Source organism: Hippopotamus amphibius, chromosome 7, assembly GCF_030028045.1.
Source record: "Hippopotamus amphibius kiboko isolate mHipAmp2 chromosome 7, mHipAmp2.hap2, whole genome shotgun sequence".
Classification (NCBI taxonomy): domain Eukaryota; kingdom Metazoa; phylum Chordata; class Mammalia; order Artiodactyla; family Hippopotamidae; genus Hippopotamus; species Hippopotamus amphibius.
The window spans coordinates 95617357-95641397 of record NC_080192.1 but is presented as its reverse complement, the minus strand read 5'-3'; the positions used below and the strand labels follow the sequence as shown (position 1 = coordinate 95641397).

General features: G+C 39.3%; 1 protein-coding gene across 1 annotated transcript; it reads left to right on the top strand.

Moving 5' to 3' along the window:
* The first annotated feature begins 936 nt into the window (after window positions 1–936).
* Window positions 937–23765, top strand: MDH1 (malate dehydrogenase 1). The gene is made up of 9 exons (XM_057742163.1): window positions 937–1393; window positions 6581–6679; window positions 7525–7621; window positions 10061–10236; window positions 12091–12213; window positions 21268–21444; window positions 21884–21997; window positions 22566–22655; window positions 23427–23765. Exons 1-9 carry the CDS (start codon window positions 1391–1393, stop codon window positions 23550–23552), a joined length of 1005 nt encoding a protein of 334 aa, XP_057598146.1. The 5' UTR covers window positions 937–1390; the 3' UTR covers window positions 23553–23765.
* The last annotated feature ends 276 nt before the right edge of the window (window positions 23766–24041 follow it).

Below are 24041 nucleotides of genomic sequence, written 5' to 3'. Positions count from 1 at the left end.
TCACATCTTCCTTTTAATATCCACATAAAACAAGCTTTCAGAAAACACAACAATTTTCTTGGGCAGCATTAATTTTAAACGAAAACCTTGTTAAGTTGTTTTACCAGCTGAGACTGACTGAAACAGCCAGTGCCTCCCATTCAGCTGCCACACCTTCCTTACAAACGCAGATTTGGCATAATTTAAAGGTCAAGATGGTTTTAAAAGCATCCGGTCTCCAAAACAGAACGGACAAAAGTGTCAACATGCACGGAGGACGTAGAGAAAAAGTTAGGCTGTGAACGCCAGGAAGGGAGGGGCTCATTTCCCACAAAGCAGGAGCTTAGCATTTTTCACTGAACCTGAAAAAAGCTGTATCCTACAGCGGGGAGATGACACGAACTTCAAGGCACTGCGACCCCCAGAATACTGTTGCCCTAGCACTCTGCGCCCGGAGAGGGACGGGCGAGCTCGCGGGCATCCGCACAGAAAACTAGCACCTGGGTCGATAAAAGCAATGAGGGACGGCTCACAACAGCATACCCGACCCTAAAGTTAAAAGACCCCTAGCCTCGGGCTGGGACTCACCTGCCTCCGGAGTGGGGAAGGTGAAGGGGCGTCCCCGCAAACCCCTCACCGAGTCACCGGACACCACCAGGGCGAGGGTCCCTGGTTAGGGAAGCAGGACCCGGGAGGACGCGGCGAGCTCGCTCGGTCCACTCAGTCTCGGAGCTGCCGCGCCACGGCTCCCTCAGGTACGCCTCAGCGGCGAGTACTTGCGCGCGCTCTACAGCCTCGTCGCTTAGCAACCTGCGAAGCCGTCCAGTCTTCCCCTCACGTCAATTCCTCCCGCCCCTGCAGAGTATGAATAGGTTTTGAAAAGATTTTGTTTCCGGGTCGAGCCGGTTTTACGCAGCGGAAGGTCTCTTTACCTCCCACGTTACACTTAGGCGGGAGGATAGTCTCAGCAGCGAACGGTAGGATGCTATAGCTAAGGGGGTCTGCCTCTCCTCCCTCCAGTTACACGCGCTTCCCCTCCCGCCAATTGCTGGGCGCCATCCGGCAGGTCCTTTCCTCTTGAGCCCAAATCATCCGCTCGTCGCCGTCCTCCAATCACAACGGCCCGCCCACGGGGACTACTTTGCAATCGGCGAAGAGCGCAGGGAGCAGGGCGTGAGAAGACACTCCTGACCTCGGGAAGTGTAGTTCAACACTTGAAGGAAATGCGTTGAAGATTGCGCCCAAATCAGAGCAGCATAAACTACAGTTCCCAGAGAGCACCGCGGTCGGGAGCCGACCCTTTTCTTTCCAATACCTTTCGCCCTTTGCGAGTCGGTTCCGCGGTAGAAGGTGACCCGACTCGGTGAGGGTTATTTTGCAGGTGCTGAAAGTGGCCGCGTAGTTCCCAATCATGGTGAGTGGGGACCCCTGCATGCTGCCCACCTCCGACCTTCTTGCCCGTGTGTGGAATTTCTTGCGCTTGAAGGACAGTCGGGAGAAGGCTGTGCAAGGGATTGTCCTTCGCGCCCTTTAGAAAGCCCGACTTATCTTTTTGGGACTGTCGCAGTGACCCAGTAATTGGGAAGGGGTTGATTTCCAGCTGTGGGTTCTTAGAAGGACTTTAGAGAAATCGCTGTCCTTGGAACGGCGCGATCTCAGTGCTTCTGCATGTTGTGGTACAAAATACGAAGCTGCGGATTTTCTCCAAAGCACGATATAGGAGTTTGATAAGAACGATAAGGTTTGAAACGGCAGGGGTTGTTGGACCCTAACCTCTTTTTCTCCTCTTAAGCCCACAGTGTTTTTAAGGGTTTTTGTCACAAAGTCCTTGAAAGCAGAAGGCCCTCACTGCAAAGGTAGTGCTTACCAGATGCTCGGGATTACGATCTACGTTTTCGAGAGAAGTGTTTCCGCCATATCTAATTTCACCAAATGTTATTTAAAACTGTTCATTCATCTCCTTTTGTCCTGCCAGGCCGTGTCGCAGTGACGGCCCCCCTAGCCAAATAATTAGTGCAGATGTTTTTTACTGATCTGTATGTTACGAATTCTAGAACCACTACTTTTAAATGTTACACGGTGTGACCATCTTGTCATGAAGATTTGAATACCAAGATCTCCATGTCTTGTCTCTGCTGAAAGGGTGAAGGGGGGTTGGTGAGGGAACTCTGACGTAGGAGTTATTACCATGCTGCTTGAAGGTGACATTTGACATCAAACAGAGAAATTGCTTCAGTACTTGCATCTGTAGTTGAGACTGTTTTTCCTACGTCATTTTAAAATACCAAAATAAGTGGGGAATGTGGGGAAATATTTGAAGGAATTGGAACATTTCCAGAATCTGAAAAGACGTGTTTTCAGGGCAAGGGGATTACTCCTTCCACCTTTATAAGGGAGCCAGTGAGGACAACTTGTAATTCTCAGTAAGTGTTAAACCTAAGTTTCCTACTTATTTTGTCAGATAACATTTAAATGAAGGTTTCAGTGGTTTCTGACCTAATAATCTCAGCAAGAAATCAGAGGTACTTATTATCAAAGAACCTCAGACTTCTTAGTTTTAAAACTGGGTGGAACCTTTTAAAAAACATCTTGACCATTTTAAAATTGATTTTATTGAAACCCAAAGAGAATGTGATTTGGTCAGGGTCACACAACAGTTGCCCCCAAGGATCTCACACTCCTTCCATTTTACCATATTGTGTCATTGAGATATACCAAGTCATTCTGAAATTTTATTTTTAGTTGCTGAGGTTCTGGATGAAGATACAAACTCATACAGCAAATACAAACTAAACTGTGTATCAGCATTTATATTACTTGATGGTTTTACAATCAGAATATTGTAATTCTAGAATTGGAAGGAAAAATTTGGAAATTATTTCTTTTTTTTTTTTTTGGCACACTGGCTTAGTTGCTCCGCGGCATGTGGGATCTTCCTGGAGCTGGGATCGAACCCGTAACCTCTGCAATGGCAGGCGGATTCTTAACCACTGCGCCACCTAGGAAGCCCTCCTCTATTCTTAAAACGTAGCCTGGTCAGGTCAAATGATTTTCCCAAGGTCACAGAAAGATCCTGGGCCCCCATTCTTGCTTTGTTTTTCTACATGGTAGATCAAGCCAGACTTCACCCCAGGAAGGCCACTGAAACACCAAATAATGTCCATGAGGAAGAATCCTCCTGTCAGTTTGCTGAAACTGACAGCATATTCTCACATGACTCAATCTCCTTGCCTCAGGAGAGTGTGTGAACAATCACTGAGTTATAAAAGAGCCATCTTTTGTAAGCTATTAAAATCAGGTTTTTTTAAGGACTTTTATTGAGATATAATTGACATATAATAAACTGCATATATTTAAAGTGTACAATTTGATTTTTTTTTCTTATTGGTAATGTATATGTGGCAATCCCAACGTCCCAATTCATCTCACCCCAACCCCCTCCCCCCCCAAAATCAGTTTTTTCTAAAGGAGTGAATTCCTTCCTTATGTCCATAAGGAATGACAGCAAAAATAAACTGTATAAAGGAGTCTGAATATTGTTTGTCTTTTATATTACAGAAATATATATAAATGAGAACGTAAAAAAGAAATAATACGTGGGTCTTTCTGTAGAATAACAGAAGGAACACTTAAATTCAAGCTTTGCAACTGAGACTTGAAAACATGTCCAAGACAGAGCCTACATCTGCAGGTCATTAGTGCCCTGCCAAGAGCAAAGACATTCCTTCCATGGATCTTGGCAGACTGCCCAGATATCTAAGCAAAGAATAGTAACCTATCTTCACACTGTGACATTGGGAAAAGTCAGTGGGAATCTCCCACCCTCCTGCTTTTCAACTGCAGTGTTGCAAAGAGCAGACAGAACCAGAAACACACTTTCTTTCCTATTTAATCATCAGACATTCAGACACTAGGCTTAATACTACTCTTAACACGATGGAATTACCTACCTGTGAAAATAATTTGCTCAGTGATACAGAAGGAAACTGCTGAAGTAGAATTAGTGGCTGTTCATTAGTTGCCCACAACCCCTTCACTAGGGACTGTGATAATTTGAACCTATTTTTTAGTAGCTAAAATGAATGCCTAAAATGGACTGCACTGTTCTTTTCTAACCATCTACCTGACTTTCTGGGAGGTTAAGCTTTACAGATAGTCACTTTCCCCCTCATTTCTTATCCTAGCTTGCTTTCCTTGAAGTAGCATGTGTTTATATTTTTCTTAACCCTTACTTTCCTTCATTTAACAAATCCTTCTTGAATGCTATATGGGAGTGCAAATTTGAGTCAAAAGCAGACTGTTCTCATGGGAGTTTCATGGTCTAGTGGAGAGTAACAGACCCAGGCTACAAGAGTCCTTAGAGGAAAAACCTATGGTAACAGAGACCTATATAATTATACTGCTTGCTTCATACTGTTCTTACTGCTTTGTATGTTAACTCTCAATCCTTATGACTACCTTATTTGTTATGTAGCTGCTATTATTATCCCCATTTTACTGTGGAGAAACTATACAGTAACTTGCCCGAGATCATACAGCTGAGTTGAATCAGGATTTGAACCAGAAAGTCTGGCTCTAGAGGTCATCTCTTTAACTATCACACTCTACTGCCTCTCTAGCCCCCCGTTTTAAAAAATTGACTTATCCTCTTGTTTCTTGTATATGGTTCACTAATGGATTCTCTGGCCTAAAATAGTACAAGGTACATAATAAAAGACTTTAATTAGAACTACTGACAATTTTGCTAACCATATCTGGAACTATTGTCATTATTTCTAACCTTAATGCAAGTATGTGTGAATAAAACAATTTTTAAAAGCATGTTGGGCTTGCTTCCAAACAATTCTTTTACATTTCCAAGATTTTGATAGTAATTTTACAAGATCCAGCAAATATTTGAGCTCTAATTACATGCCAGGCATTGTTCTAAGCAGCTGGAATACAACAGTAAATAAAATAAAGTTCCTGTCTATTCTAAAGAGGGAGGGGGAATCATTTCTTCCTCTTTCTTTTTCCTCACCTACTGTACTCCAAGGAAAGAGGGAAAAATGACAGAATTTAAAACATGTAAAGGCCTTGTGATAGAAAATAAATATATACAGTAACTGTTCATTATAAACCTAAGGTCTATTTGGGAACATAAATGTGGATTGTATTAAAATTGGATCATTTGAGGAATTATCATGTTTTGTATATCTAGAGATATGAAAGCATGTGGGGAAGGTGGGGAAGTTGATGAAGAGTATAGGGACGAGACCCAGAAGGTCAGGAAGAAACTCTCCATAGTTTTTTCCCTTTTTCTCAACTCTCACCCTGATCGCCTCTCTGATGAAGAAACACATAGTCTGCTGTGTTCAGATTCATTTCTCTACAACAGTTGACACTGCCCTGAGATTTTTTTTCCTCTGAATTTTATGGGTACCAGATTGCTAAGTGCTGCTGACCTCCAGGGGTTAGGGTCTGAAAGTTAGAAGGAATTTTTCAGTCTCCTATCCTAGAAGCATGAGCCATCTCTAAGAGGGAGTTCTAAATATAAAGAAATCTAATCTTCTATCCCCAATCAGTTCAGCCACTTCTCTAGTGTGGGTAACAACAGAGGTGACACGAGTGGAAGTACATTTACCCTTCATTGTCAGAGAAAGGAACAATTCCCTTGATTGAATTTTTCCATGGAATTAAACTTACCCATTAAGTTTCCAGACATTTTTGTTCAGCTCTTTTTAAAGAAATATTTCCATCTTTTTAATTCTCTGAGCTTAATTTAACTTATTTTTAATAACTCGGGATCATCACTTTGAATTAGCTTTATATATATTTTTGTCCATATGTTCATATTTTGTTCAGGGTCTTTAAGATGGCTTCCCTCTGTTGTAAATACTATGTTCTTTGTACTTCTTCCCCTTCCTCCCCTTTAATATTAATTGTCCCTTGAAATCAGGTTGTCATCTGTTATTACATATTGCTACTCTTATTTATTACTTAATGCTAAAATTTATTATAATCCAGATATTAGCATCTTTTTCATTTTTATTTCTCCTTAAATAAAAAATATAGCATTATTTTTCTGCCTCCAAGTAGTTAGGTTGAATCATGATTAACAGTTTTATAAAAAAAAAAACTTTCTGGCTCCTTCTAAATGGAAATTTTTAACTGCTATTACTCCTCTTCCTGGTGTGAAGATTTCTTTTGAGCAGAAGGGAGTGGGTGGGAATTTGCATAAGAGGATTTGTAAGGTTCTAGTGGCTGCCAGGGTTTGTGTCATCATATAATGCACATCAACACCATTAGGCCTATTTTAGTGGTAAAATATCCTTAAAAAGATGGCTAAGATTTTGTAAGTAATTCAAAAATAGCAGGGAGAATTAAATAACACCACGTAAATATGCAGCCAAAGAACACATGTTCCAGAAGTTGCTTAGTTGCTTTGTGCATGCTGTGTTTACTGGGACAAGTCTGGGATACATGTCTTCTACTAAGCGAGGTGCAAAGAGTCTTTAAAATTTTAAATTATGTGGTTGTCTTATTATAGAGAAAATTCTGAATATCTTTAAGGTAAAATAGCATTTTTTAGTAAGATGTTAATTGGCGTCTTTCATTATAGTCTGAACCAATCCGTGTCCTTGTGACTGGAGCAGCTGGTCAAATTGCATATTCACTGCTGTACAGTATTGGAAATGGATCTGTCTTCGGTAAAGACCAGGTAGGGGCAAGTGTCTATGAATCTTAAGTAAAAGTAAGAACATTTTCAATAAGACCCTGTGTTTAGTTGCAAAGAAATTTTTAAATGGTAAAGGAATGGATAATGCTGATAAATGTACTAGGCACGTGGCTATTAGTGGAATCTGGTAGGTTATTTATAGGCACCCCCTTGGGCATTGAAAATGCTTTGCAAATTAGAACTATTCCACATACTGTTTAGTTGACTTGGTGCAGCCAGCAGGTATCACAATGACAGTAACTATTAGGGAGAGTCATATGGGACAGAAAGTTGCCAAATCAGCACTTCCTCATTCATAAATGGTCTTAAGACCCAAAAGAGTTGGACAGGCAAATTGGCTCCCCAATTTGAAGCAGGCACCCCCTATTCCAGCTGGTCTGATTAATGTACACTGAAATCATTTTCTGCAGTATTCATTTATCTTTCTGCAGTATTCATTCTCTTCACCCATGGATATCAAATTCTTCCTTGGTGCCAGATACTGTGCTTAGCTTTCTATGAACTGAAATTAGATATACAGCCGTCAGCAACAAGAGCAAGGTGTGGCATGTCACTTCAATTTGCTATTTCTTCCACATACTCCTTTAAAATTCAGCAGCGGTGATTCCTCTTACTGCATCTATTAGCACACTGTTGCTGGTTTCATAGCATTCCTTTTTAAAGTGGCCTGATGTTAGACACCTGACTTCCTAAAATAATTATGACTAATTAATGGGAATTATGCATATATACACACCAATTAGCAAAAACTCTGCGAAAGGACTTTTTCTGTGACTAAATGACATAACCTACACTGACAGATGCTGTCCTTGCTATTTATCTGGCAGCCTATCATCCTTGTGCTGTTGGATATCACGCCCATGATGGGTGTTCTGGATGGCGTCCTGATGGAGCTGCAAGACTGTGCCCTTCCCCTCCTGAAAGGTGAGTTGGGGAGTGGAGGAGCAGAGGATTTTATAGTATTTTACATCTTTAAAAAAAATAGATTTTAGAGTTTTGTTAACTGACCTCTCAATTAGAAACTGTTTCATAAAACGTTTTTGTTTGAACTACAACTACTTGGTAAGATGTATACCAAGAATAAATAAGGGTAAAAGTGTGAAATAACCAATGTAAAAGATTGTACTTTTTTCCTAACATGCTTACATGTAATTTATTTTACCAATTAAATATTGCACAAGGGTTATCCACCTGAGATTGTCTACGTTGTGTTGTTGTTTGAAGTCTGTTTAAATAGTGATAATAGCATCCTGTAATGGAGACCTTTTTCAACTCTAAATGATGTCTTCCAGAGCCATATGCTGCCTGGGGGCTAGAAAGTGGTTGGTCCACCATATATAGTCCCACCCCATCTGCCAGTTGTCAGGTTGAGATATAATATAAATTCTTCTAAGCATATACTACATAGTTTGAGAAAGCCTACCAGAATTCTGCTAAGAGCCTTTGAGACTCAATGAACAATTAGCAAATGTAATACAGAGGTCATAAATTTGATTGAAAGCTTCGTTAAAATATTAGGTCAAATTGTAAACTACTTTGAATATTTTTCTTTAGCTGTACCTTCATCATGATCTTTTCTGGGGGAGGGAGGGTAAGGAGTAATTAATAATACTCTCAAAGAAGTTTGCACAAATCAAAAATACATGCCCAAGAGAAACCGTGCTCAGAATTCATATATCTGTTCAATAAACATTTACTAGAAGAGGTGCTCTGCCATCTCACTCATTTGGTTGCATAGTTATGTAAGAGAATGCATTACCCTGTCTGAGCTGTTTTGCTGGCTTCCTTTTCCTCACCCACTCTTTCCAAATCAACCTCCTCTGTTGCTTTTTCCCATTTTTATTCCCTTGCCTGCTGAGTTCCCTCTGCCCTCTCTAGTGGGCCCAGGTTACAGTCAGCTTATCTTTGGTCAGCTGTGAATATGACTGGAGGGGAATTTCAGAAGATATGCATGCATGGCTGGGCAGAAGATGGATATTTTTTTTCTCCAACTGGTCCTCTTATATGTACTTATTTGGGGACTTACAGCAGCCTGATTGACACAAATTCCTGGTCTAAAAATTTATCATGACAACACTGTATCCTGATTGTCTTAGTACCTTTGGGCTGCTGTAACAAAAATACCATAGACTGAGTGGTTTATAAACAACAGAAATTATTTCTTACAGTTCTGGAGGCTGGGAAGGCAGAGATCAAAGAGCCAATAGATTGGGTGTCTGGTGAGAGCCCAATTGCTGGTTCATATACAGCCATCTTCTCACCGTGTCCTCACATGGCAAAGGGGGTGAGGGAGCTCTCTGAGGCCTCTTTTATAGGGGCACTAATCCCATTCATGAGCGCTACCCACTCATGACCTAATCACTGCCCAAAGGACCCACCCCCTAATACCATCACACTGGTAATTAGGTTTTGACATATGAATTTTAAGGGGACACAAACATTCAGTCTATAGCACTGGTCATGGCCTTTTAATAAAGTCACCAAAAGAGAGCTATGACATACAGCTGACATTTCAACGACTCAGTGCTTCGTGGTGCCAACCTTCCCTGCAGTGGAAAATTCAAGTACAGTTTATAGTTGGCCCTCTGTTCACAGTTCCTCTGTATCCACAGGTTCAACCAACCTCAGATTGTACAGTACTGTAGAATTTAGTATGGAAAAAAAGCCACATATAACTGGACCTGCACAGTTCAAACCTGTGTTGTTCAAGGGTCAACTGTATGTTCTTTAATCAAAAAACAAGTGGTGTATGTTTATTGGACTCACACTGCAGCATAGTGGTTGAACTCTGGACCAATCCGGACTTGAATTACAGGCCCACTGCTTTTTGATAGGCAGCTAATTAATCTCTTTAAGCCTTATTATCTTCATCTGTAAAATGTTAAAATTAAATTTGATGAACTAAATCTCAGCGTTATTCCTTGCAAAAAACTCCTCAATAAACATTATTTTAATTTGATTGGTATCTTAGAACTTAAAGTAATTTAATTTAAATGTTAGGTGATTTGGTTTCTCTTTTGTGTTACCTGCGGTAATTAATGTGAATAATTAATGTTGCCTTGAAAGTTATCATATTATACCTTGCATCATTATAAAAGAAAAAAGCCATAGAGTTTTTAAATTAAGATAATTATTAAAATAGGGAAAGCAAAATAAATGTATTGGCTTTTCTGCTGATGTTATGGTTGTTGAATTAATATATCGCCTTTCTTTTCTTAGGCCCCTAAAACTTTGATCAATGAGTTTTTTAAAAGTAAACATTTGCTACAAAGTGAAAGAGTTACTGGGTAGATTCAGTATGAAAAAGAAAAACTCTGACTTTGGTGTTTAAGTAGCTCTGCATATTTATTGCCATGTTCACAGATGTCATCGCAACAGATAAAGAAGAGATTGCCTTCAAAGACCTGGATGTGGCCATTCTTGTGGGCTCCATGCCAAGAAGGGATGGGATGGAGAGAAAAGATTTACTGAAAGCAAATGTGAAAATCTTCAAATGCCAGGGTGCAGCCTTGGACAAATATGCCAAGAAGTCAGTTAAGGTGACCAAAGCAGTATTTTATAGGGTTTTTCTTTATCAGCATTTGAAACTTCTGCTTTCAGCATTTAAGTGAAAATGAAATTACTTGCCTTTTTAATCCCCCCAGTTCTGTGCAGTGGTCAGTGAATACAGATACAGAGTTTTGCTCAGTTAGCCCTCCCTTTCTGGGTTTTGTTCATATAGTGTAGAAATCTGTATTCTGAGGGGCTTAAAAATATTTTGCCTATTACCATGACATGGAGATTTAATATTAGTTTGTAAACCTATAGAGAACGCACAGAAATTTATGGTGCCTTTTAGCTGTGTGGGACTGTTTGTTCAGACATTGGATTTGTGTGTGTGATTGTGAAGGGAGATGGCTGTAAGCTGTGTTTGTTCTCATGACAGGAGATGGTAGGTTCTGAATGCTAAGATTTTCTCAATCCAGAGGAATTTTGATATGCTCGTCTCTTGAGGAGTTGAGTCAGTATGACTTCCTATTCTGGCTCTTTGTGTTCGACCTATTTATTTTGACTTCCAGATTTGTCTTACTATTACAATAAAGCCTCCTTTTACTAATTAAGTATCAGTTACCTAGAACCTAATTGTCACAGCAATAGGATGTGCTACTTAGGGGTTTTACTGGTTTTGATACACATCTTCCTCCCAATCCTTAATTCAAAGAAAGGTAAAAGAAAATCTTAGAAAGTTTTATAATGTTGCCATTTATAATGTTCTATCTATTATAATATTTCATAGACACCTGAATTTTTGCTTTCTGTGGACTTCATTTCAAATAGTTAGCTTTTGTTTCCTGTAGTCATTAACAAAAAATAATAGAAATGTGTTGAGTAGAAATCCCCAGGTCTCTTAGTAAAACAATTACAAGGTTGCTTGGAGTTGTAGTGATGCTTGCATAGTAATTGCCTCTCAGCCAAAAGTATCTTTCTTTGGGGAAATATACATGGACGCAGGAATAGTTAGGAATATTAAAGTATCATATCTGCAGCTTGCTCTCCAAATAGGCCAAAAAAAAAACACTAAGGGCAGAGTGTGTGTGTGTCTGTCTGTCTGTCTGTGTCTGTGTGTGTGTGCATGTGAGCACGCACAGAAAGTAAGAGAGGGGGCAAATAGGAGAATCTGGGTACAGGGGATGTGGGAGTTACTCTTTGTAATATGCTTACAGCTTTTCTACAAGTTTGATATAATTTCACAGTAAGATTTTTTTTATCATTTTATTAAAGATTTTTGAGACTTGTAAAAAATGTTCATGTATACATTTTCCTATGCTGTTTTGTAATTCACTGTATCCTATAATCTGCCCCCTCAAAAAAAAAAAAAAAGCCTGAAGAGCTTTCTCCTAAAGATTGACTCAGTGGGTGTGAAGTGGTGGGGCCTCGTATTTTAGCAACTATCTCAGTTAATTCTTGGGATTAGGCAAGATTGAGAAACACTTTTCATTCATAAGGGCAAATCATTGTCCTAAAGTAAACTTCTCAAGTAGAATTTCTTTCTTGGACTATCTTTATAAGAAGGAGAACTTTTATGATTCAGTCGAACTCTGAGATAGAGCTTTAGGCTACTAGATTTTTATGGCAAGTAAATAAATGCTGTCTCTGTTTTGGCAGAAAACAAAATGACTTGTGTACAAATGGTGTTTTAGTAAATGTTTTCAGTAGTCACACCAAATACTAACAAGGGGGGAAAAAGTTATTAGAAGGGAGGATAGAAACTAGAAACTGCGATGGTAACTATACATACTTGGCTCACACAGACTCGATACAAAGGCTACATGTTACATGTCAGGTGTATTCTAAGTTGGTCTAGTTAATCAGTGTATGGTCTGTAGTTCTGCTGTGCCTCCCGTACATTCTAGGTTATCGTGGTGGGAAACCCAGCCAATACCAACTGCCTGACTGCCTCCAAGTCGGCGCCATCCATCCCCAAGGAGAACTTCAGTTGCTTGACTCGTTTGGATCACAACCGAGCTAAAGCTCAGGTAAGAAAGAATGTTCAACTTTAAACCCTTTCTCTCTTATGAATGTTCAACTTTAGACCCTTTCTCTTACTTTTAAAGTAGCTGAATCTTACTTTGTGCTTTTTTCTTATTGTTTTGTTTTAGTAGGAAGCTATTCCAATGTGTTAGAACATCTTTAAATCTAATCTCTTAAGGCCGCTGAGCTTCCTACTTAATTTTCTCAACTATATTTCATTTCCTAACTTTACATGTCATCACTAATATCCTCTTAGTACAGTGATTAAAAATTAGTCATTAGGGGACTTCCCTGGCAGCGCAGTGGTTGAGAATCTGCCTGCCAATGCAGGGGACACGGGTTCAATCCCTGGTCTGGGAAGATCCCACATGCTGCAGAGCAGCTAAGCCCACAGGCCACAACTGCTGAGCCCAAGTGCCACAACTACTGAAGCCCAGGCGCCTAGAGCCCGTACTCTGCAACAAGAGAAGCCACGGCAATGAGAAGCCCATGCACCACAACAGAGTAGCCCCCATGTGTCGCAACTAGAGAAAAGCCCACACACAGCAACAAAGACCCTATGCAGCCAACAAACAAATAAATAAGTAAATAAATTTTTTTAACTTAGTCATTAGTATAGATAATTCACATGACAGTACACAAATTATTTTTGTCAGATATATAGGAGATTATAAAAAGAAAGACTTGAGCTTTGTGTGTTTTACGTGGTTCTGCTTTTTCCCTACTGCTAAGCAATCAAATTTGATTTTGATTTTATATTTAATTTCATTTTCATTTTTCTATTCTCATATTCTACATGTTTCTGTAAAATGTCCTAGTTTTCACTACTTAGTAGCTACATTTTAATTGTTATCCAGTTCCCTTATCCCTTGGAGCCTTAGATAAGTATGCTAAGAGGCCAGTGACCAGGGGTATTAACAATAGCTTTTTTAAAAATCAGAGGCCATGCCACTCATCTGTGCTAGTTTCCTAGGCTTTCTCAGATCTAGACAGTCCCGGTGCCCTTAGAAGTCACGATAAATTTCTGGTTCTTGGACATAACCTCTTTCCTTTTCCCTAGCGCTTTTCTGGCCATCCTCCTCATCCACAGCTCATCTGCTAGATAGGTCTATGCATTTAGTTCTTTTTCTCGTAGCGGAGACAATATTGGTTAGTTTCAAGAAAACTATTTTTACCAAAAGATGGTGTGAGGTCTAAGTTAAAAAACTGTTACCGGACTCAGTGGGTCTGTCACTTGGGGTGCATCGCCAATGAACATACCACGTGCTTTCAGTCAAAGCAGAGGTGTTTATTTCTTGTAACAAGTAAGGAAACAGGGAGCTAGCTCTCAAAGCACTGTCTTCCCAAATAGCAAGATCGGGGACATTTTAAGCTAAGGGTACATGCATATCTATGAAAGGGCAAGTGTAATCTTCCATGTAAAGGTAGAGTTCTAGATGCACTTGTGCAGTACAACAACATGCTCAAACAGACATGCCTTACATGTTCAAAGATGGCAGAAATCCCAGCCTTTGGGGCTGGAGGTTTTAGCATTAAAATGAGGCAAAAGTCACTCTAGGTTGACACAATCCAGGTACCTAGTTGAGTGAAGTCACAAGGGTCAAAAAGGCTCATTCCTTAGGCTCCAGTTAATCTGGTGGCTGAGTGCTTGAGGGGTTTTGGATGCTGCAAAACAGCACAAGAATGTGCTTTGGGTTGATCTTTGCCTTTGAAACAGGACAGAACAGGGAGTCTTTTATAACTGATTTGTTATCTCTGCTATAGTTACTTCTCTTGCCTAATAACAATTGTTTGTTCTTGCATTCTTTCTTCTTTTTAAAATCATTAATTACTGAGACCTATTCTTTGTTTCCACATGAAGACCTGGGAAGCCATAGTTCACCTTTCTCCCAATCTCCTTAGAACAGAAGGGTTCTGAAATTCACATTCTAGTTCTTAAGTTTGTGCAGCGCATGTTACAATTTCTCTTATCACCCAGTATTCTACTTCTGCAAGATATGACATACTCTGGTTTAACCCCATACCTTCCTTCCTTACTGTCTGGCTAACAAAACCACTACTTTAAACTAAGAGTTGATAATCTTTCAGCTCTGGAGGGCCCAGTGAAGGAGAAAAGAATTTACATTTAAGTTTCTACACTAAGCTGAATCCTTTACATCTGATTTGTCCCTTCTCATAGTAACCATATGAGATATCTGTTATTATTCCTATTTTACAGGTAAGAAACCTGAAGCCCAGAAAGGTCAGGGAACCTGCTCAAAGTCACAGAGGTAGTAAATGATGGAGTCAGTAAAAGGGTCTGCCTGACTCCAGACCCTCACGTGTGTTCTTACAAAATGGGATCAAGTGACCTAAATCCATTCACTAGCTCCGTGACCCTGAAAAAGTATATTCAAGCTATTAAATAGGATAAGAATTGTATCTACCTTAGACAGTAGTTATGTGAACTAAATGAGATAAGATCTATGTTAGGACCTTATCCTGGTGCCTGTCACACAGTAAAAGCTCAGTAAAGGTTGGCTGCTATAATTATTACTGATGATAATGATTAAGAGAGAATAACCAAGGTTTGAGATGAGTCACACCTCAGAAAACTCAGTTAATTTAGACGGTCTTTGGATAACAAGCTTAAATTGCAGCTATTTCCTATTTGGGCTGTGGGCTGGTCTTTTTCCTTATTATTTAGCCAGCATCTGGTGGCTGGGAAGAAATTGGAGTTTGTTTGAATGACTGGAGGCAGGGGATCAGGGTACTGTAGAACAGTTACGAAGGAAAAGATGATATCATAGATGTTGCATCTGTGGACTCTGGATTGCCAGATGGCAATTCACTTAGTTGCAACAGGGAGAAAGGGGTAAATTTACATCTATGCTGTTTGACTTGAGACCTTGGTGGAGGCAGGCATTGGAAAATTCTGCTTCTAGAATTATAGCTAAATGAAACTTTGTCCCAGTACCTACAACAGTCTTCCTTGTGGGGTGAAAGTCTGAGTGAGGAAAGAGGGAAGAAGGAGCCATCTCATCAAACTTTACTTTGGCATGTATTCCAGCATGCCGGTCTGGCACAGTGAGTGTTGTTAGCAAGTTTTGGAAGAAGCAGTTACCTCCTCCTATACAGGCTATTAATCCAGTGAGAAAAGTAACAAACCCAAAGATGAATTTTTCTTAAATGAATGGACACTAGTCTTACATAATTTGTTTTGGAAATCAGAGGGCCTAGCTACCTAGTGACTGTTTATCACCTGCAGGATTCCTCTGCATATTTGCAAACCAGAGCTATGTATGTTGTCTGCTGACAAGGATATTTGGCAATGAAACCAGTTAGGTGGTATCAGAGAGAAGAAAATGACTAGAGCTGAAGAACAAATCAAAAACTGTTCAACAGATCTGTGTGACAGACACAAAAGTGTCTGAAGGAGCAAGGAACTGCTATCCTGGGTACATGGTAGTTTAGACTAGCTCTGATATGCATGGTATTCAGAAACTACATCTGCTGGGTGCAAAGTACTGGCCTTTGCTATCCAGACAGAAGTGGATTAGCTCAAGAGATCTAAAGAACAAGAGGAGGTGGGCAACAGGACACAGGAAGTAAGAGGAGCCTCCTGTAGGGAGGATAGGCCTGCAGGCAGTTTGTCCTCACTATACTTTGGAGCAGTTGAAGCTGATGTTCAGCAGAGTTACGGTTTTGAAATTCTTGATAATACACATCTTGGCTCACTTGCACCAGTGTAAATTTTCCTTATTCTCAATGATGCCAGCTAAGTATAAGTAAGGACAGTTCTTTGCAAGCCCTTTCAGATCATGGCACACACAGAAAATGTACTCGTTGCACAGCACACCACTCTACCCCAAACACTAAGAAGATCAATATCTGGGTACCCCAGAAACCAACCATCCAATTAATTTGTGAAGACTGATATGGTAGTTAATAGTCCTGATACTTGCAAAACTCTAGATGAAGCAGGGTTTAGATCAGAAGTGATTTTAAATGTCAAAAACAAAGAATTTTAAGTTATTTTTAAAATCTATTTTAGGACTTAAGAAATGAGTCAAGACTTATTTTAAGGATCAGTGAAAGTAAGCACAACTTGCTTCTTACTTTGCTGAATAAATTACCATGAAGATGAGTCAAGACATTGCAAACATTTTAGGTAATGGCTTTTTTCATCTTTATTCTTTTTGGTTGGTTGGTTGGTTGGTTGTTTTATTTTTTACTTTTTACTTTGGAATAATTATAGACTTAGAAGAAGTTTCAGAAGTGGTGAAATCTTACATAAGTATAGAGCATTATCAAAACTAGAAAATTGACTAAACTACACACAACACTGTTAACTACCTTTACTCAGATTTCTGCAGTTTTTGTATATCTTTATGAATGATCCTATGGCATTTAATCATGTATATAGATTACTGTAACCACCACAGTCAAGAAACAGAACTGTACCATCACCCACAAAGGAACACCTATTCATGTTGCCTCTTTATAGTTACACACTCCCTCTTCTTTCCTCAACTCTGACAACCACTTATCTGTTCTCCAACTCTGTACTTTTGTCATTTTGAGAATGTTTTAAAGTTAGACTAGAATCATGCAGTAGGTAACCTTTTGACACTTTTTTTTCACTCAGTTTAATGTCTTTAATATCCATCCAAGTTGTTATAGGTATCAGTAGTTCATTCTTTCTTACTGTTATTCCATTTATTTATTTAATTGTATGAATGTACTACAGTTTGTGTTGGAGGACAGAGAGGACGAAAAGTGCCCACCAGAATGAGCAGTCATCGCGAGACCGAAAAATGAGGCAGGCAGCTTCATGTAACCAATGGATCAGTTTATTATAGGGTAACTTACAGCGTGGGATCAGGATCAGGCAGACAGTGATCCAGAAGCATTTGCAGCTGCACTCCGTACCACAGAGGGCCATGGGGACAATTTTATAGTTAACCTAGGGAATGGGGGTCGGTGCTTTGAAACAGGACATACATTTCTAAGTTAAGATTTATGAATGGATAACTAGTCTCATGGGTGCCAGAAATATGTCAAGGAAGGTTTTCATCATTGTTTGGGGATCAGCAGAGCATAGAGGCTACTTGGTCCTAATGTTTATTAAACAGTATCTATTAACTACAAAGCCCTTAATGTGATTCACTTCACAGGTCAGTTTTAAAGGACAGGAGAAATTGTAAGGACCCAAGATGGCTTCAGTTCTGCTAACAGCCATACTTGGCTTAATCATTCTTGAAGGACTTTTGAACTATTTCCAGTTTGGGGCTATTGGTATCCTTGTTTTTTAAAATTCCTTTAAAATATCAGAGTGTATTCCCTTTGCTATATGGTGAACATGCAACCAGAGCTTTGATGCAGTGCTGCTGTTATGTGTGCAAAAACTGTGGATTCTGGCACAACTATTTTTTTCTCTCATTCTTATTGTGACATAAAGAAAAATCACTCAGAATGCCACCCTAACACATCAGCTTTTTAAAAGTTTTTTCCAAAGCCTTCTCTTCTGGACCATTATAAATTCTGCTGTCTAATTAGGAACAAGTTACAGGCATACATTAGAGATATTGTGGGTTTGGTTCTGGACTACTGCAATAAAGTAAATACCAGAATAAAGCAAGTCAGTGAATTTTTTGGCTTCCCAGTGCATGTAAAAGTTGTATTTGTACTGTAGTCTATTAACTATGCAGTAAATAGCATTATGTCTAAAGAATATATACATATCTTAGTTTTAAAGGCTTTATTGCTGAAAAGAAAAAACAAATGCTAACCATCATCTGAGCCTTTAGCAAGTCATGATTTTTTTGCTGATCGGGGGGTCTTGCCTCCATGGTGATGGCTGCTGACTGATCAGGGTGATGGTTGCTGAAGGTTGGCATGGCTGTGGCTATTTCTTAAACAAAGATAACAACGGGGGCTTCCCTGGTGGTACAGGGGTTAAGAATCCACCTGCCAATGCAGGGACATGGGTTCAATCCCTGGTCCAGGAAGATCCTACATGCCTCGGAGCAGCTAAGCCCGTGCACCACAACTACTGAACCTGCGCTCTAGAGCCCATGAGCCACAACTACTGAAGCCCACGGGCCTAGAGCCTGTGCTCCACAACAAGAGAAGCCACCGCAATGAGACACCTGCGCACCACAACGAAGAGTAGCCTCTGCTCTCCGCAACTAGAGAAAGCCTGCGCAGCAGCAGTGAAGACCCAACACAGCCAATAAATTAATTAAAAAAAAAAAAGACAACAAAAACAGCAAGGTTCACCACATTGATGGACTCTTCCTTTTACAAACAATTTCTCTAGCATACAATGCTGTGTGATAGCATTTTACCCCAAGAAGACTAATTTCAGAGTTGGAGTTAAACCTCTTAGACTCTGCCACAGCTTTATCAACTAAGTGTATGTAATATTCTAAATCCTTTCTTGTCATTTCAACAATCATCACGGCATCTTCACTGGAAGTAGATTCAATCTCAAGGAACTACTTGCGTTGTTCATCATACAAAGCAACATACGAAGCAACTCCTCATACATTAAAGTTTTATCATGAGATTGCAGCAATTCAGTCCCATATTTAAGCTCCACTTCTAATTCTAGTTCTCTTGCTTTTTCCACCATATCTACAGTTAGTTCCTCCAATGAATGTTGACATTTTGCCCTCTTCCCATGAATCACAAATGGAACTAATTTGTGATGGCATCTTAATGGCATCTCAAATGCTGAATCCTTTCCACAAGGTTTTCAATTGACTTTGCCCAGATCCATCAGAGGAATGGCAACTGGCTATGGCAGCTATCGCCTTATGCAGTCTATTTCTTAAATCCTAAAATTTGAAAGTCAAAATGAGTCCTTGGTCCCTGGGCTTTAGAATGAATATTGTATTAGCAGCCACATTATCCATCAGAGCTCTTAGTGACCAGGTACATTGTCAGTGGGCAGTAATATTTTGAAAGGAATCTTTGTTTCTGAGCAGTGGGTCTCAACAGTGGGTTTAAAATATTCAGTAAACCATGTTGTCAACAGATACAGTGTCATCTGGGCTTTGTTGTGCCGTTTGTGGAACTCAGGCAGAGTAGATTTAGCAGAATTCATAAGGGCCCTAGAATTCTCAGAATGTTAAGTGAGCATTGGCTTCAGCTGAAAGTCACCAGCTGAATTAGTCCCTAACGAGAGTCAGCTTGGCCTTTGAACCTTTGAAGCCAGGCATTGACTTCTCTCTAGCTATGAAGATCCTACGTGGCATCTTCTTCTAATAGAAGGTTGTTCATGTACATTGAAAATCTGTTATTTGGTGTAGCCACCTTCATTCATTATCATAGCTGGATCTTCTACATAACTTGCTGCAGCTTCTTTGTCAGCACTTGCTGCTTCACCCTGCACTTTTATGTTGTGAAGATAGTTTCTTGCCTTAAACCTCGTGAACCAATCTCTGCTAGCTTCAGGCTTTTCTTCCGTAGCCTCCTCACCTCTCAACCATCACTGAATTGAAGAGAGTTAGAGTCTTGCTCTGGATTAGGCTTTGGCTTAAGGGAGTGTTGTGGCTGATTTGATCTTCTATCCGGACCATTAAAACTTTCTCCACATTAGCAATAAGGCTGTTTCACTTTCTCATCATTTGTGTGTTTGCTGGAGTAGCACTGTTAATTTCTTTTAAGAACTTTTCCTTTGCATTCACAACTTGGCTGTTTGGCCTGGCTTTCAGCTCATTTTGCTTTTGACATGCCTTCCTCACTAAGCCTAATTATTTCTAGCTTTTGATTTAAAGTTAGGGATGTGCAACTCTTCCATTCACTTGAAGACTTAGAGGCCACTGTAGAGTTATTAATTGGCCTAAATTCAATATTGTTTGTGTCTCGGGGAATAGGGAGGCCCAAAGGAGAGAGAGAAAGAAAGGGGAACAGCTTGTCAGTGGAGCAGTCAGAGCACACACAACATTTATTGATAAATTCATTGTTATATGTGAGCAGGGTTCACATGTCACCCCAAAACAATTATAATAGTAATATCAGGGTCATTGATCACAGATCGCCATAACAAATATAACAATAATGAAGAAGTTTGAAATATTGTGAAAATTACCAAAATGTGACACATAGACATGAAGTGAGCAAATGCTGTCGGAAAAATGGTGCTGGTAGACTTGCTCAACACAAGGTTGCCACAAACCTTCAATTTGCAAAAACACAGTATCTATGAAGTGCAATAAAGTGAAGCACAATAAGAGGAGGTGTGCCTATATACGTCCAACTAGCCATAATTTCTTTTCTACACATTATCCTATCAAGTGAGTAACAAAATAAGCAAGCTGATTTTATTTTATTTAAATCTTTCAAAACAACTTTCTAACCCTTTCTGTGACTACTGTACTATATAACATAATTGATATTCATGTGACTACAAGTGTTTTCTGAACCTGCAGCTAGAGATGGTTACTTCTGTTGTAATTTTAGTATTATATATATGTTGTATTTAAACTCTTACCTTCAGTTTTCTAATCTATACAATAAGAACAGCCATACTTTGGTATCTGAGTCCCTTCCAACTCCAAAATTTCATCTTTAGGATTATGTGAAAATTAATTTATATATGGTATAGATTAAAAGCTTCACCTAAATATGGAGAAAGTATCTAAATACCTGATTGGTCAGAAATGCTAAGGTGACATCTCCAAGTATTAACAAAACAAAGGTCACGTTTACAAATTTAAGCAATATTAACCTGTTGCTTGGTGTTTTATATTTAATAAACGTACAATACAAATAAGTCATTCATGAACTGTAAGATGATCCTTACTCTTAAGCATTCTACTTAAATGTTGTACCCTATAATGTTTCAGGCTCACAGTTTGTTTACATTATTAAGCTCTTCGGGGAAACTACCAAGCAATAAAATTTGTGGGTTGTTTTTTCTTTTTCCAAATCAGTATAACTCTTGTGCTCTCTTGAAGTTTCAGGGGCTTAAAACTTCTCTTGGAGTTTCAAGGACATTTGTGAAACAGGTCACAATTTGAAATTTTAAAATAAAATTGTCCATGTAATATATTTGTTTTCTGTTGAACTAGATTGCTCTTAAACTTGGTGTGACTTCTGATGATGTAAAGAATGTCATCATCTGGGGAAACCATTCATCAACTCAGTATCCAGATGTCAACCATGCCAAGGTGAAACTGCAAGGAAAGGAAGTTGGTGTTTATGAAGCCCTGAAAGATGACAGCTGGCTCAAGGGAGAATTCATCACGGTGAGAAAAATCGGGAGCTCTCTTCACAGCGAAGCATCAGGAACCCTTGAGAGACACACCACGTTACTGACCTGAGTACAATACTGACCACCGCCAAGGGGTGGTGGAAGGAAACTCACGGACAGCGTGCCTTTGATGAGTGCATATTTTCTTTGGGGATCACGCTAAGGCAGTCATAATCAATCTGATCTATTGTGTGGCAGTCAAGATTGATTGTCGTCCAGCTTTCTGTAGAGATCCATTTCATTGTATGAAAAGTGGTAGAACTTTCTGTGCAGGTTTATAGTTTTCCCTTTTCATAAAGACTGGTGCTTCTAAGTGAAATAGGTTAGTAAGGTCAACATGGGGTAGGTGCATGATTTTGGAGGGGACACATTAAGCTATGGTTTCAGCCTTTCACCCCAGGAATAACACAGCTGTCTCTGCCTGCCCCACCCAGACTGTGCAGCAGCGCGGTGCTGCTGTCATCAAGGCTCGAAAACTGTCCAGTGCAATGTCTGCTGCGAAAGCCATCTGTGACCACGTCAGAGACATCTGGTTTGGAACCCCAGAGGTGAGGACTCAGTAAATTGCACAGGCCATTCTTATTTTTGTTCTCTGATACTATAATGTAAAAAACAAAACAAAAACAAACAAAAACACATAGCCTTGCAGACAGGCCAGTTAGCTTCATATCCCAGCTCAGCTCTTGACTAGCTGAGTAAACTTGGGAAAGTTGCTTAACCTTTCTGAGCTGTTTTGTCATTTGTTACATGGCATTTAACTCACAGTGTTACGAGGGTAATGACATGAAATGTAGAAAGCACCTATCACACATAGTAGAGGTGACTTTTTCCTTCTTAAAACCTATATTGGGTCACAGCTTCCTCATTTATAAAATGAGGGTTATGTTTCTCTGGCCTACTTTACACATAGCTTGGAAAAGTGGAATGAGATGTTAACTGTGAAAGTTGCCCTGTTGTGGAAGTGCTTGGTAATGGTTCCTTATACAGTAATGAAGTTATGCACATAGTAAGAACGTGTCACCTGGTTTAACTTTGTTAGTTCATGTGTCAGTTGGTTATGTAAACCAATCCCTTAGCACCGTGAGAATGTAAAACATTGTTATGTATTATTTTCAGGGAGAGTTTGTGTCCATGGGCATTATCTCAGATGGCAACTCCTATGGTGTCCCTGATGATCTGCTTTACTCATTCCCTGTTACAATCAAGGTAGGGTGTTTTGGGTTATTTTCCTCTGTCCCCTACTGGGAAAGCAGTTGTGTGTTTTTATTAATAATGGTATAACTTAGTCTAGAAAGTTGTTCCTTTACTAAATTAGACATTTTTCTCAGCTTTAAAATCATGTGAAGCACAACTTCAAGTCACTAAAAGATTGAAATTAATCTGGAAAGCAAGTTGCAACTCTCCCCATGAGACACATTTTGTTATTATGCCTCTAATATTGGATATCTACAAATATTCTCTTAGTTCTAAATGAAGCAATGGTTCTCAGTATTGTTGCTCTGTATATAATACTAAACTGCACTATAACTGTAGATTTTTATGTTTGCTAATATAAGCCCCATTTTAAGATTTTTTCTAGATTCAATGAGTTTCAAAGACAAGTGTTGAGTTTTCATCAGAATTATCTGAGATAATGGATTTTATTTGCTTCTTTAGAATCACATTTTAAAACATACTCGTCTAGATTAAGTTCAAACTAAGTTGTTGCTTGCTGGAACATCAGTTCTAGTTTAATTATACATCTCTTGGGACTTCCCTGGTGGTCCAGTGGTTAAGACTTTGCCTTCCAGTGCAGGGGGTGCAGGTTTGATCCCTGGTGAGGGAGCTAACATCCCACATGCCACATGGCCAAAAAACCAAAACATAAAACAGAAGCAATATTGTAACAAATTCAATAAAGACTTTAAAAGTGGTCCAAGTCAAAAAAATCTTTAAAAGAAAATTACAAATCTCTTATTTGCAATTATTTTCAAACAGGATAAGACCTGGAAGGTTGTTGAAGGTCTCCCTATTAATGATTTCTCACGTGAGAAGATGGATCTTACTGCAAAGGAACTGACAGAAGAAAAAGAAACTGCATTTGAATTTCTTGCCTCTGCCTGACTAGACAATCATTTCAATGTTACTCAGTGCCCCAAAGCTGAAGAATCTAAATGTCGTCTTTGACTCTGGTACCACATAAAAATAATGCTACAGTTAAATTACTTGTGAAAAACAACACACTTTAAAGATTGTGTGCTTCTTGGTACAAATTTGTGACAGTTCATCATCATGCTGTTAGTGCCACATTCTAAAATAAATATATATTCAAGTGAAGATGACTCAGACTCTAATTTCTAGATAATATGTTTCCCAGGTTGCCTAAGGGGTTATGATTTAAAAAAACAAAATAACAAAAAAACAGAGAAAGGCAGTAAAGATAGAAAAGATGGAAAATATTACAAGGTAAAGCATAATCCTCTCATATTTAAATAGGATAGGAGAATCCACCTCATGAATCAGTCTACTCTGGAGTATAGTTTTTTTTAAAGTCGAGCAAGATGCATTTTTTTAAGCTCTTTATTGGAGTATAATTGCTTTACACTGTTGTGC